Raw genomic sequence first — 14,115 nt, 5'->3', positions numbered from 1 at the left:
AGAGGGTATGTTAGCCATTGTAAAGACCTACATATTTTTATTTAGCTCTGTTCTTTACAATCTTTCTCTCATTTAAGATACACTGTATCCAAGGTTTGTTTTTTTGCTACGAATTGAGAACTCTGATGTAAAATTTCTCATGGGGTAAAATAATGATTTATTTTAACCACAAAGCAAGGAGAGGTTTCAGACTTTTGACAGAATAGTTTTAATATTAGCTGTATTCGATAACTTAGCTAGGGGTAGGATTTTTAAAAAAATATAACAAGTGAAAAGAAAAAAAAAATACACGCCATAGGTTAGTGAGTGTAAATGAGAACAATTTCGTAATTTTATGTCTTCAGACAAAAAACTAAGCCTTGTGCTAAAGGCATTTAAATTGGTGCCTCTCTGCTTCAGGGGGAATTCTAGTTTCAACCTTAAAAATTGTCTGAATCATCCCTCCCACCACTCCCCCCTTTGGGTTTTGGGTAAACCTTAGGGTGTTAGCATCAAAACTGTGAAGTGAAATATAACAACTCTGACTGGTAAGGACAAAATTGGCTTCACTTGAATTTAAACCAACTCTACATAGGAAAAAAACCTGTCTCCTCATTTGCTTTTTCAATGGGGTAGCACCTATCGTGTTTTAGAACAAGTAGAGTGACTTACTTAAATAAAAATAGTATTTAATGTATGTGTGAAGGATTTATGGATAAAGCTGTACTTCTGTCACCTTCTGGCAGTACTTTCTGCTTTAATATTAAACAGCTTGTTATTTAAATATTGGACAAAAGGGCTGGCTTCAACATGTAGTATTTAATTAATTAACTTTAACTTTATGGGCACCTACGTAGGAGAATCAAAGTCCTCCATACTTTGCCTTGTTCCTGTTTTCAGGGTGACAGCTGCCATCAGGAGATGCAATTCTAGTTTTTAAAAGTGAATTTGTCCAGATTTCTGAGAGGTGTTATCTAGAAGACAGACTGTGCCGTCTCTTATTTAATACATACTATCTTTGATTACCAGCTAAAATACAAAATCACTGTACTGTAAGTAGTCAATAAATGAAGGCTTGTTTTAAGCTGAAAAAAAAAATGCTTTGAAGAAATGCTTCAGGATCTTGATCCCACTTGTTTAAACTTTCTATTGAAAGTTCTGCTCTTGTCTGCTGCTGATCTGGGCATAACAGATTTGGTACAGAAAACTGTTGAGCACAGAAAGTGTGCTCAACATTAATTCTTCGGTCAGAAGAATTAATGTAAGCTGATTCAGTTGAGATGTGTATAATGTTGGCTATTGTTTCTGTGGTCAATCTTTGATCCTCTTCAGTTAGGGCATAAACCAAATTAACTTTTCCCTTGCAAATTGATGTGGATGTCTGCCATTATGGATGTCCTCAACATCATCTTGGCTTTTCTTTCTTTCTTTTTCTTTCTTCTTTCTTTCTTTCCCTTCCTTCCTTCCTTCCTTCCTTCCTTCCTTCCTTCCTTCTTTCCTTTTTTTTCCCTATAGGATGCTTGCAAGAGAGAGAAAGAGAGAAGGTGAGAAATCACCCCCTGCCACCTCTGTGGGTGACTGTGCTGCAATCCCTTCTCCTCTGTTCTCTTGGGATTTTGAACATGCAGGCACATGTACCTGGTATATCTTGCAAGCTATCAGGTCTGAGACTCAAACCCTGCAGTTGGCCATGTGGGATTCAGCCATCTTAATATGCACACCATCAGCTGGCCCATCTTGTCTTTTCTTAATGAATCATTCACTTCTAAACTGCTGATTTTTTGTGGGGCAAACAACTTTGCATAAAGCATCAATGATCTCACCATACTTCCACCCACATTTTACCATAACTTTGGTGTTTATTCTTCCTTCAATTTTAACAGAATTTATGTTGCTCTGATAGAGGCTTTTTCCAAACTAATGTCTTATATTTTTTAATGTCTCAAATTAGATCCTGTTTAGACATGTTATGACAGATTAATACAAACTTTTTTGTGCAAAAAATTTGAAATCATGTATAATTTTTTCATAATATACATTTTCCATGATCTTTATGAATCCTCTTTCCCCCCTTATAATTGAGTAGAGATAAAGGCCAAGTGTCTCTGGGTGAAAGAGACTGTCCGAACGACCTCATGCATATCTCTATAATGGCCACAGGTGGGGGAATGGGGACAGGTATCATGGAACCACCATGACTGCGTGCACGATAGCACCTTAATCAGGAGCTCTTATTTACATAGAAGGTGAAATGAAATGTTTGTGAAAATAACTTAAATCTGGTTAGGACATAGGATTCAAATTCTAGGATTTGGTAGGTCCATACGACATTTCCAGGGCTACATGGTTGGGTACTTCTAGTGTTTAATAAGAAAGAGATTCCTATGGAAGTTAATCATAAGGAGAACAGTGCAGGGCAAAAACTTCTCAGGAAAGTCAGTCCTTTGCCGTTCTTTGATCTAACTCCCCCTCCTCTGCCATGCCTCTGATTGATGGTGAACAGGAAGCCTCAAAGGAAGCATCTTACCCAAAGTCTTAGACTGAGCCAGTTTTCTGCCAGTTATCCCTTACAATTTTTCAACTTTTTTTTTTTTTTTGTCTTTGGTCTCTAGGTGAGGATTTTGAGGTTGGCAGCATCACTTCTGTCTTTAGCAACCGAGCCATCGTGAAATATAGTCGACTGGAGGATGTGCTACATGGCTGCTCCTGGAAGATCAATAACAAGCTAGATGGGACGTACCTGCCCCTGCCGGTGGACAAGATCATCCAGCGTACGAAACACATGATCAACAAGATAGTGCAATACAGCCTGATCGAAGGAAACTGTGAACACTTTGTCAATGACCTCAGATACGGCGTGCCCAGGAGCCAGCAGGTGGGGCCCAATTTGCTCTGATGATGGCTCCTCCCAGAGCTTTATTTAGTTTGTCATCTCATCATGGATTGAAACGATCATCAGTGGTTTCATTATGTTGTTTTTTGTACCAGTAGGGCTTTCAGTGTCTATGGGACTTTATGGCTCAGGAGGTATTTTCATACATTTTAGCCCATGGAAGAGTAGGAAAAACACTTAAGGCTAATGTATGATTGGAGTCCTAGACAGTTACTAACTAGGATGGTCTCTTAGGTCAAGTTACTTTATTTCTTAGGCCATTTCTTTGTTTAAAAAGTGGGGTAGACTGAGATAGATTTTTTTACCACTACAGTTGGAAACTAGCAGCCTGCAGGCTACATCTTGGAGCTATATTATTATTTTTTAATTTAAATTACTTGCCAACACTTAAAAATATGGAAACTTTATGTAAAAAGATCTGGATTCCCAGCTTTTCTTGAACACCCAATTGATCAGATTTTGGGACCAGTATTGGTGCTTGCCAACACTCTGTAGTGCCGAGTTGTGGCTCTGTGGTATATGTGGAGGGATGTGTCTCCTACTAGCTTAATTTACATTACCTGACTGCACCATGTTGCATTTGGCTCTGTGACTCCCTCCCCCCCTGTTATTTAGGGCAATAATAAATTAAATAATTTAAAAGATCTTTGAAAGACTGAATATCTGTAACATTTTGATCTGCTTTTGCTAATAGTTGATCTTTACTAAGAGCTCAGAAGATGAGCAGAGGGATTACTGATTGTCCCCTTTTAAATAGAAGGACAGAAAAATCAAGAATTACATATGGAACATATTTTTTTTTCCCCTGTGCTTTCTCTGGACAGCTGACCTCAATCCCAGTGTTGGTCTCTCTACTATTGGTCTCCCATTTCTGAGAGCATTGGCAGCCCCATCTTCCAACTCCTCCCCACTTTTATTCTCTGTATCTCTCTTGTATTCTGCTTCTTTTCCTGCGCTTGATTCTTTTTTGTGAGGTCTTGCTCCAGTGCCAGGGACTTGGTGGACTCAAAGACTCTTCCATCACATAATTATTTGTGTGTGAAAAAAACCCTTTGGATTGAGGGCATTATAGAAGGCCTGAGGAAGCATGAACTTCTGTCTCAGTTAGGATGCTGATTCACTCTGTAGCTCTGTTCAAGTGAGTTTCCTTCTCTGGCTCTCTGATTTCCTGATATAAAAGGAGGGTCTCAGTGGCTGTGGGAATTCTGAGATCCTTTACCACTGAGCACAACACTGTAGAACAGATCCTGGGCTCTGAGGGAGGAAGGGGACTGGAACCCTGGATAGCTTTCAGGATAAAAGAGGCTTATCTGTATTGGATATCCATCTCCAGGAATCCTGTTTTTTTTTTTTTTTTCTTGGTCTCTTGCAGCTCTAGGAGTTTTGAAAATGTAAGATAGCACAGGTTTTTCTCCTTTAGGAAGACAGACACTCCAGGAAGACCAATTCCTGAAGGAGGGGCAGATGTAGGGGAGGGTGCAAGTTGAAAATGGGTACTGACTGTCCTATGAACTGATGTGTTTTGCAGGTAGAGCATGCACTGATGGAAGGAGCGAAGGCTGCAGGAGCAGTTATTTCTGCTGTAGTGGATAGCATAAAGCCCAAGCCAGTAACTGCCTGAAGGTGCTAAAAACTCCAAGTAGAGAAGAGCTACTGACACCAGCAAGAAGAACTTGTCTCTCTTCGTCCCCTTGCCGTCCTCTCTCAGTGGCCTCATTTAAGAAAATTGTGAGCTTCTGGAAGAATCTAGAATGTATCCACTTAACCCTCCAGAAATGCATCCAATATATGTGATCATAGGCCCATGGGCTCTCAGGATGGGAACTAATATCTATTGTGTATCTATTTTGCGCTGGGCACTGAGCTAGGCATTTCATATTCTTACATAAGTTTACATTTTTGTAGAAAGGGACCTTGCTTGTTTCTTAGGTTGATCCTAGTGTGTGATGCTTGAATACCATCAGAAAAATCCCAGAAAACCTCTGCTTGAACATTTTCTGCAATGAAGAACTCTTTCCAGAAGCCCCCCCCCCTTTTTTTTAAATTGAACTAAAATGACTAGCTTTATTTCAGCTAGTCTTGCCCATTTTGACCCACAGTGCAGTTCAGGGAGAAGACTTCAAGAACAACAATCCCTCACTATTCAGGGTGAAAATCTAGAAACACATTGCCCAAGAAATATTTTCTTTTAAAAGTTACACATCAACTTTATTCTTTATTGCTTAAAAATTCTTAAAGTATAATAGGCAAGACCATTTATTTTACTTTTCAACCTTAAAATTATCAGAAAATTTGAAGTTCCTATTCTCACCAATTCCAGATGAATATTTAAAATATTAGTTGACTTCTGTGGGATGAATGAAGCAGAGGGAGAAGTAATTTTTTGTGTTTTGAAGAAGGCTAATATGAAAGATATGAAATGATGACTGGGAGTGTAGTAGTGGCAGTTGAAAGCTGAAGCCACCCAAGAAATTAGAGAAGGGATCTCCTGTGGGAGCGCCTAGAAAATATGAAGAATGTCAAAGAAAGCAATATGGAAACTTTACGTGTTTAAGATAAGATCTATTAGGAGCTCCCATGAGCCTTTTTCTTGAAGAAAAGACTATCAATGAAGCTCTTCTTCTTTCTTCTCCTTCTTCTTCTTCTCTTCCTCTTCCTCCTCCTTCTTCTTTCTCTTCCTCCTCTCCTCCTCCTCCTCCTCCTCCTCCTTCTTCTCCCCTCTATCTTTTAGTAATCAAACTTGACTATTTCCTCCTGTTTTCTAGATCCTAGAGTTTGGGTGCATGCCTTCATTTATCTTCCCTCTGCCTTTCCTAAGTGACCTCTGTCTTTGTCATCCTGGGTGGTTATGTCCTGATAGCATATGCCCTGGTTTCTATGAATCATGAAGTTAAAGTAAATGCCTCTAGTTCCTCTACTCACTCCATCCTCCATCCCCCCAAAATCAGTTGAGTTTCCAATTCCTCTTTTTTCAATGTATTTATTCAATAGATAATCTAGGTTGAGACTTCCTCTGAAGCAGAACTCAAGTACTAGGGATTTATATTTTATACAATACATTCCTGTTAACTTTAAACTAACTTAACCATGTTTTAGTGAACCTTGAAATCTGATTTTGAATTTGTCCTCCACACCAAGGAGTGTTTAGTAACTTCTAAACAAAGGACTCACTCATCTCTTGCATATATTTGGGACAGAAAAACACTTCTCTATCTTCTTTCAGGTTTGAATCCAGTAGGGCAGAAACTCACTTCAGGGCATATTGGGGCTGACATTCTCTTTCATCCAGCAAACATTTTTGAGGGTCTACCAAGTGCCAAACCCTGGCTACCCCATTTGCCTGAGTCCACAAGCAGTGCTTAGGGTTGGCTATGAGAATTTCTAAATCAATTGGTAGGACACAAGATGCAGTAGAGCATAGGGCAAAGACCACTAGTGGGACCACTGGGGTCCCTCCTACTTCTAAGTTATCCATAAGGCTGTGAACTATGGAATGCAGGTCCTACTTTCTGAAGATAAGAAGGAGATGGTTTCTAAGTTTGGGTTTTTGTTTTTCCTCTGCTTTGAATAAGACCAGTTGGGTGAGCCTTTTTTAATATCGTAAATATGAAAGTACTCTAGAAAGTTCATAGAGAGACCAGTAGATGGTGTAATGGTTACATTGCTGGACTCCCACATGGTTGGCCACGGTTTGAATCCCAGACCTCACAGCTTAAAAGTCACGGCTGGGTGTGTGTGTGTGCGTGGCCAAAATCCTGAGAGGAGAATGAAGGAGAAGGGATTGTGGCATAGCCATTCCCCCCTTGGGGGGGGGATTTCTGCACTTTGTGTCTCTATCTCTCCAGCAAGCACACATGCTCTATAGCAAATAAAAATCTCTCTTTCTCAACAAGAACAAAGTTTATAGAAAAATGAAATTAAAGTGCAGATTTTTTTCTAGTGCATGAATTTAAGTCCAAGCATAGTTTTTTCAATATATGCTTTTCCTGTGAACTTTCTGAAGAGCATTTATTTAAGGCACACTTTCTTGTTGATTGGGGAAAAAGGAGGAAAGAAGAAATTCTAAAGGAAAGTAATAGAATGTGAATGTTTCTGAGATTAACCAAATGTTGGTCAGTTATTTCTGTGCTTATTTTTCATTTTGGAGTGGGATGGCCAAGTGGAGCAATGGTGGTGTTTCTTTACTTGGCATGTCATAGGAAGAGTCAGAGAATTTGAATGTGCTATGCTCTTTAATGGTAGAGAGGCCCAGTATTAGTGACAGATGAGTCAGCAGGCGTGGCACACAATACAGATGTTTTGCTTAATGATAAAAAGTCTGACTTCTGCAGAGATTTTAATTGCCATAAAGGATCTATTTTTGTTGAGCAGGAGTGGAAGAGAGAAGTGAAGGACTTCACTAAAGAAAGGGATATGGATCCCTCCATGGCTGGCACAGGAGGCTGGCTGCAGGAGAAAGAGCCACAGGGGACCCCTTGTAACTCCAGGAGTAGAGATAAGCTGCTCTGCAGTTCTCAGTTTTGAGTTTCTGTCTTGTAATCGCCTTTCATTGTCTTCAAGTGTTGAAGCAAGATTTGTTATTCACGTGGTTGTGCAGGAAGGAGAGGAGCAAATGACCTTGGTTTGTAGTACCCAAGCAGGTTGCAGCTAAGGAGAAAAGAGGCTCAGGGGCCACCAGAGATGGTCCATAGAAAACCAGCAAACCAGAGCGAATCCATTTAAGTTTAAAATGTAAGCAAGCATCCTTTGGTGTCTTCTGTAATACTTGGAGAGAGAACTGGATTCCTTGCAATCATGCAGGAGGGGAGCTTAGTCTAAAAAGTAAGACTTAAAAGGGAAGAATGATTTCAGACTCTGTAGGACTTGGATGCTTTTAGTACACATAGACAAACACAGCACAAGGAGAGTAGGAGTTAGAGTTGTACTGTGTCCTGTACATTGTATTGAAACTTCTTTTTTATCACTTTAGCAGGACCATGAATAGTTATACAAAAGGACTTCAAAAGTTTGTGGGGAAATAAAATTAAAGTACACATTTATTTAGGTACAAAAAATTTGAAATTCATATATAGTTTTTGATAAAAATACAGTTTCCTTGAATTTTCAAAGTCTCTCCTTTGGGACCAGCAGATGGCCTAACGGTTATGTCGCGGGACTCCCATGAAATCGACTGCCATTTGAGTCTCAGACCTGGTGGCTTAAAACTCAAGCTGGGTGTGTGTGCATGTGTGCCTAAAATCCCGAGAGAAGAGTGGAGGAGAAGGGATTGTGGTGTGGCCATCCCTCCTGGGGGGTGATTTCTTATTTTCTGTCTCTCTGTCTCTTCAGTGAGCAAGCATATGTGTCCCATAGCAAAACTCTCTTTAAAAAAAAAAAAAAGACTACCTTTTATAATTCTTTTTAAAATAATTTTTTTTTTTGGAGAAGTTTTTGCTATAGGGCGTGTGCGCTCGCCAGACAGACAGAGAGAGACAGAGAGACAGAAAGTGAGAATCACCTCCCAGGAGGGATGGCCACACCGCAATCCCTTCTCTTCCGTTCTCCTCTCGGGATCTCAGGCACCATGCCCTTGAATATGAGTTTAAGCCACTTGAACCACTGTCGACTACATGGGAGTCCAGCGACATAGCCATTACGCCAACTGCTGGTCCCTTAAAATAATTTTTTATTTATTAATTTTAATTTTTTTTACACATTTAATCACTATACATCATTCAGATTGTAAAGAGATTTTACCCGCATGACACACACCTCAGTCCAGCCCAGTTTACCCTTTATAATTCTAAGAAGGCTATTTGAACCACTAAAGTTCTGTTTGTTCAAAGTTTCTGTTCCCAGTTCTTCTTCTTTTTTTTTTTTTTTAAAGAGGGGTTTTTGCTATAGGGCTCATGCAGTCACCAGAAAGACAGAGAGAGACAGAGAGATAGAAAGCGAAAAACCACATCCCCATGGGGAATGGCTATGTCGCAATCCCTTCTCCTCCATTCTCCTCTCAGGATCTTGGGCAGGCACGCACATGCACCTGGTGTGAGTTTAAGCCTCCCAGTCCAGGTCTTGAAGTGCGGTCCACTATGTGGGAGTCCAGTGTTGTAACCATTATGCCATCTGTTGGTCACCCCAGTTCTTTCAAAGGCAACTTTCAGCTGGGCAGAATCATTTATTTATTTATTTATTTTATTGCCAGAGGTGCACATATACCTGCCAGAGATGAGAGAGAGAGAGAGAAAGCGGGACACACAGAGAGAGAACCCCACAATGGGCATGGTCATGCCACAATTCTCCATTTCTCTAACTTATGAGGATTTGGTACACCCATACATGTGCTCAACATGTTTTTCAAGCTATTGGGACCAGGATTCAAATTGTGGTTGGCCATGTGGGACCCAACTCCCTTAACCACTAGGCCACAGGGCTGGCTGTTGGCTGGGTAGAATCTTATTTATGAATCCCATGCTGCTTCTTGGTAGAGAATGAGTGGGATTTTTTAATTTTTTTGGAGGGGGAATTTTTTTTTTCTTGATTATGGTCATGTTAATTTTGTTTCAAAAATATTTTTGGTGATGGATTCATTTAGGTGACATATAAAGAGATTAATTTACATTTGTTTTTTAAAAGTTTGCTTAAAGTTCAACTTAAAAGTTAATGCAGCAATGTAGTGGTGGCTTTATAAATGATTAACTTTTAATACTTCCAGTTCTGTTTAAAAAAGAAAAAGATCTTTAAACAACAAATCAGCAGAGGCCATGGGTTCCTGCTTTTTTGTCCTGATGAATGGTGTCTACCCAACTCTTGCCTGAACCCATACTTAGTATTTAGGGTTGGCTTTGAGTTCTGAACTGGAAAGACAAAAACAAAACAAAACATAATGGTGGCCTTGATTGACTTCCCAGAGCAGTGGCTTTTACTTTTTTTTAGCAGCAGGATTATCTCTTAGACATGAGATCATCAAGTTACCCAGTGAAAAAAAGGGATACAATGGGTGAAACAGAGCCCATAGCTTCATGCAGGCAACTGGGAGAGCATCTGCTAGACTAAATGCCTTCCTTGACATCCATGCCAACAACTGATGGGAGTACCATAATAATGACAACAACAATAGTGACATTCAAAGAAGGTTCATGCTATTCCTGTCACTGCTTTATGTACTGAGGACCTTCACTTGCCTTATGGCTATGTACTCATCTTTGTTTCCATTACAGACATTGTGGCCCCTTAAATAGCCTCCCTTCCCCATTCAGCCAGCTTTATCCAATTGGACTGGGTAAACATTTACCGCAGTAAAGTCCCCATTTGACAAAATAAGAAAATCAAAATAAGGAACTTATTTATGAAGAATCCAGAGACAAGCAGGGGTAGAGAGTAGTTAAGGCCCAAAGATGCATCACTATGAGGACAGTTTGGACAGTCTCCCTAGGAGGGGCAGAGTCATTCGCTTATGATGCTAATATAAGGCTTCACCAGGGAACAAGCAGGTGGCATGGTAGTTAAGGCACTGGACTCCCACTCAGCACTGGCTGACTATGGTTGGAGTCCTGAACCTGGCGACTTGAAAATCACACAAGGCATGTGTGTGTGTGTGTGCCCAAAATCCCTAAAGAGAATGGAGGAGAAGGGATTGCATCATTGCCATCCACCCTAGGGGATGATTTCTCACTTTCCCTCTCTTTGTGTCTGTCTATTTGTCTCTGGTGAGTGCACATGCCCTGTTGTAAAAACCTTAAAAAAAAAAAAAAGGCCTTGGTTCTTAGGTGAGTAGTGGTAAATATTAGTGAATAAGATAAACTTTTAAAACCTTGAGATGAAAAATGCCATAGATCTCTATAGACACTAAGCTGTGATTACTCATATTCAGTACCTACTCACAAGAACTGAAGCCACAAGGTGTGTACCCTTTTCATGAGTCATGAGATGAGAATTCTGTACAGGAAAAAACTAGGAAGCCATCAAACTTCACAACCTCTTTAATGCTAATCAGCATTTTTGGATTGATGCAACACAGAGTTATAACCTTGTGGATATGATGGAGATTGCTTGGATAGTAAAACCTAATAGAAGGGCAGCTTTGGTGTCTCAGGGAGCCCAGTTTGGCACAACTGTAGCAGGATCAAGCTTCACCACTATCTAAGTTCTGGGAGATACAGCAAGAAGTTTCTATAAATCTCATTCTAATACAGACACTGAGAGTTCTGTTCATCCATACCGGTATATCTGTGGGTAGGTGACCAGGTCTGCTTGAGGAACCACTTCCTCAAAACTTCTCAGGGAAATAGGAAAATAGACTCTAACTGTTACATTTAGGTCATTGAAGACCCTGCTTTTTGGAGTTCACATTCAGCACTACTACTCTACAAGGCTGGATTAAGAGTTGGGTGGGAAAAGGCTCCTTAAAGTTTGTCTATCAAGAACATGTCCCCAGACTCCAAACATGAAGAGCTTGGCAGATATAAGATACTATGGTTTAAATGTCCCTGTCAGAACTCATATTGAAACTTAGTGCTCACTGTAACACAAGAAGTGGAGCCTTTAAGAGGTGATTAGGCCATGGAATTAATGCCATTATCAAGGGAGTGGGTTATCATGATAGTACGCTTGTTATAAAAATGGCCCTCCCTAATCCTGAGATGGCTACTGAACTTGAGCTGTGAAATATTGCCTTCATTGACTAAAAATGAAGATTTTTCTGCTGAGACTTCTCCCTCTAGATTCATTTCTAGTGGGTAGGGCTACCTCTGTCTCCTTCTGTCTTTCTCTTAAATTTTTTTTTTTAATTAAAAAAATTTAAGGTAAAGTATTCTCTGGCCTCTCCTTTATTGTACTAATTTGAGCCTTTCTCCATACCATTTAGGAAAAGCATAAACCCAGGCCCATCCTGAGTTGGCTACTGAACTTAAGCTATGGAATATTGGTTTTGTACGGTGTGCATGCACTCCATGTTGTTTTCAGTTTTTCCTTTTTAAAATTAAAATCAGAAGTTTCTTATCTTTTTTTCTTTTTTAAATTAAATTTAATTTTTTCTTCTTGCTTCCTCTTCTCTAATTCTTTTCCATTTTTCTTTACCTTTATTCCTTGACTGCTCAGCCTCCATGCACTGAGTGTGTAGATAAATCCAAGTGAACAGGATCCAAACATCTGATTATGATTAGGGTCAGAATAGTCCTCATTTCCCACTGACTCTGATGCACAAAGAGTGAAAAATGTAATGGAAGAGAGATTGCAGATCACCTCCTCCTGCATGCCTCTGAACACTCAGACTGAACTTAAAGGATTAGGAAGAAATGCACCATAGATCAGATTACCAAAAATCACCACAGGGTCACAAGAAATATGGGAAAGCAAGAAAATATCTCTCCTTCAAGGAAAAAGAATAACTCCTCTTCATCTTCAGGCAATATAATGAAACTCACAGAAATGTCAGATAAAGAATTTAGAATATTCATAGTGACAAAGCTAACAGAGAGGCACTAGAAGAGAGACAATGAACTGCAGAAGAGGCAGGAGAAAGGAGCTGATGAGTTCTAGGAGGTGAGGAAATTCTTGCAAGATCTGAAAGAGGAAATATGCACCATAAAAAAGAATCAAATGGACCCGTTAGAGATGAAGGCTATAACACAGGAAGTCAAAACCTTCCTTGAAAATATTAAAAGCAGACTTGATCATACAGAAAATTCAATCTCAGATGTAGAAGATAGAATTGCTGGCCTAGAAAAACCCACCATGAAGATTGAGAAAATTGCCCCCCAAAATGAGAATACTATACGAGAAATACTAGATACCATCAAATGTCTAAACATCTGGATAATTGGTATCCCAGAAAGTGAAGAGACTCATAAGGGCATTGATATTCTATTCTATGAAATCCTGGAAGAAAACTTTCCAAACCTAGAGAGGCATTCGAAGATCCCATCCCCCAAAATACAATGGACCCCAAATAGAATCAACCCAAGAAGATCTTCACCAAGACACATTATGGCCACATTGACCTAAACCACAGACAAAGACAAGATGCTAAAATTGGCAAGAGAGAAACAAGTTACCTACAAAGGATATCCCATCAGACTAACAGTGGACCTCTCTCATTGTAAACAATGTGAGTGAGGAAAGAATGGGAAAAAGCCATTTCAACCAAAAATACTGTATCCATCAAGATTATCTTTCATATGAGAAGAAAAGACTAGAACATTCTCAGATAAACAAAACCTGAAAGAATTTACCAACACCAGACCAGATCTCTAAGAAGTTCTCAAGGGAGTGCTATACCAGGAAGATTAAATACAGAAACACAGAAATAGGAGTTCAAAAACTAAGAAAATGGCAACTTACTGGTAGAGAAAACTCTGGAGTTGAATATTATATACAACAGAAGATAGATTAAGTCCATGAGACTGAATTGGTGAAATAGAATTTTATGACTTTTGACTAAAACAGTGCAGATTTTCTTCTAGGCTTTGTTTTCTGCTTTTATGTATTTTTGTCCTGTTTTGAGCTGCTAATAGGTTCATGTACTTACTATTTGAACAGAATCCTAACCTGCTTCCTGGCTTTAAGTTTTAAGCAAAGTTTCTTAGCATTTCTTTGATTTATTAAAGCTAAAAATACTTTTCTTAAAATTAAAAAAATACCTATTTAATGACTGTAGCATCAGCTAGGTGCTACTTTATAGTATATTCATTATACTCAGAGTTTCACGCCTAAAGTCAGACACGTATTCACAGAGATATGTATATATCAGCTGAATTTGCTATTAAAAGTAGTTAGATTTTTTAAAAAAGTTCTTTAAAGTATTTTACTTCAGATTAAAAAATGAGTAGCTTCCACACTGTTCATTGCAAGATACACAATATTCACAAATACAATGCTGGTAATTTGAAGAAATACATACACACTTTCATATCTCCTTCATCCTTTTCTTTTATGAATATACTCTTTACCAAAAAGAAACTTCAGCAGTACAGGAAAAACTATTTTCCCAATAAATTTATGAAAACCTAAGATACCCAATGGAATCAAGATGATATTTCTGCTATCACCACCTTAAATATAATCACATGCATATTGGAACACTAATATTTGCACCCTAAGAAGTAGTTACATTATTTAATAAATTGTGTTACTCAATAAAACGTGTGGAGAGAAAGGAATGGAAAACTACTGTGGACACCAGAGATAGTGTTAGAGGTACATGGGAAATAGTAAAGGGTGAGAAATAGGAAAGAAAAACCCATATATATATATATATATATATA

The 14,115-nt window shown here is 39.0% G+C and overlaps 1 protein-coding gene and 1 long non-coding RNA gene across 3 annotated transcripts in view; one reads left to right on the top strand and one right to left on the bottom strand.

Moving 5' to 3' along the window:
- The window catches only part of PLAAT5 (phospholipase A and acyltransferase 5), a 22,685-nt gene extending 17,663 nt beyond the window's left edge, over window positions 1-5,022 (top strand). Inside the window, exons 5-6 of one of the 2 annotated variants that reach the window (XM_006149793.2) lie at window positions 2,592-2,854; window positions 4,401-5,022. In XM_006149793.2, the coding sequence (XP_006149855.1) occupies window positions 2,592-2,854; window positions 4,401-4,493 (356 nt within the window). In that variant the 3' untranslated portion in view covers window positions 4,494-5,022. The remainder of the gene's footprint in view (window positions 1-2,591; window positions 2,855-4,400) is intronic. The other variant, XM_006149792.2, reaches the window with a different exon arrangement.
- A 1,906-nt stretch (window positions 5,023-6,928) lies between these two features.
- LOC102482078 (uncharacterized) overlaps window positions 6,929-14,115 on the bottom strand; it is a 14,982-nt gene continuing 7,795 nt past the window's right edge. The window contains exon 4 of the long non-coding RNA XR_334725.3: window positions 6,929-7,699. This is a non-coding gene — a long non-coding RNA (uncharacterized LOC102482078). The remainder of the gene's footprint in view (window positions 7,700-14,115) is intronic.

Source organism: Tupaia chinensis, unplaced genomic scaffold, assembly GCF_000334495.1.
Source record: "Tupaia chinensis unplaced genomic scaffold, TupChi_1.0 Scaffold000273_1, whole genome shotgun sequence".
Lineage (NCBI taxonomy): Eukaryota > Metazoa > Chordata > Mammalia > Scandentia > Tupaiidae > Tupaia > Tupaia belangeri.
This window is presented reverse-complemented; position numbering and strand designations above follow the sequence as displayed.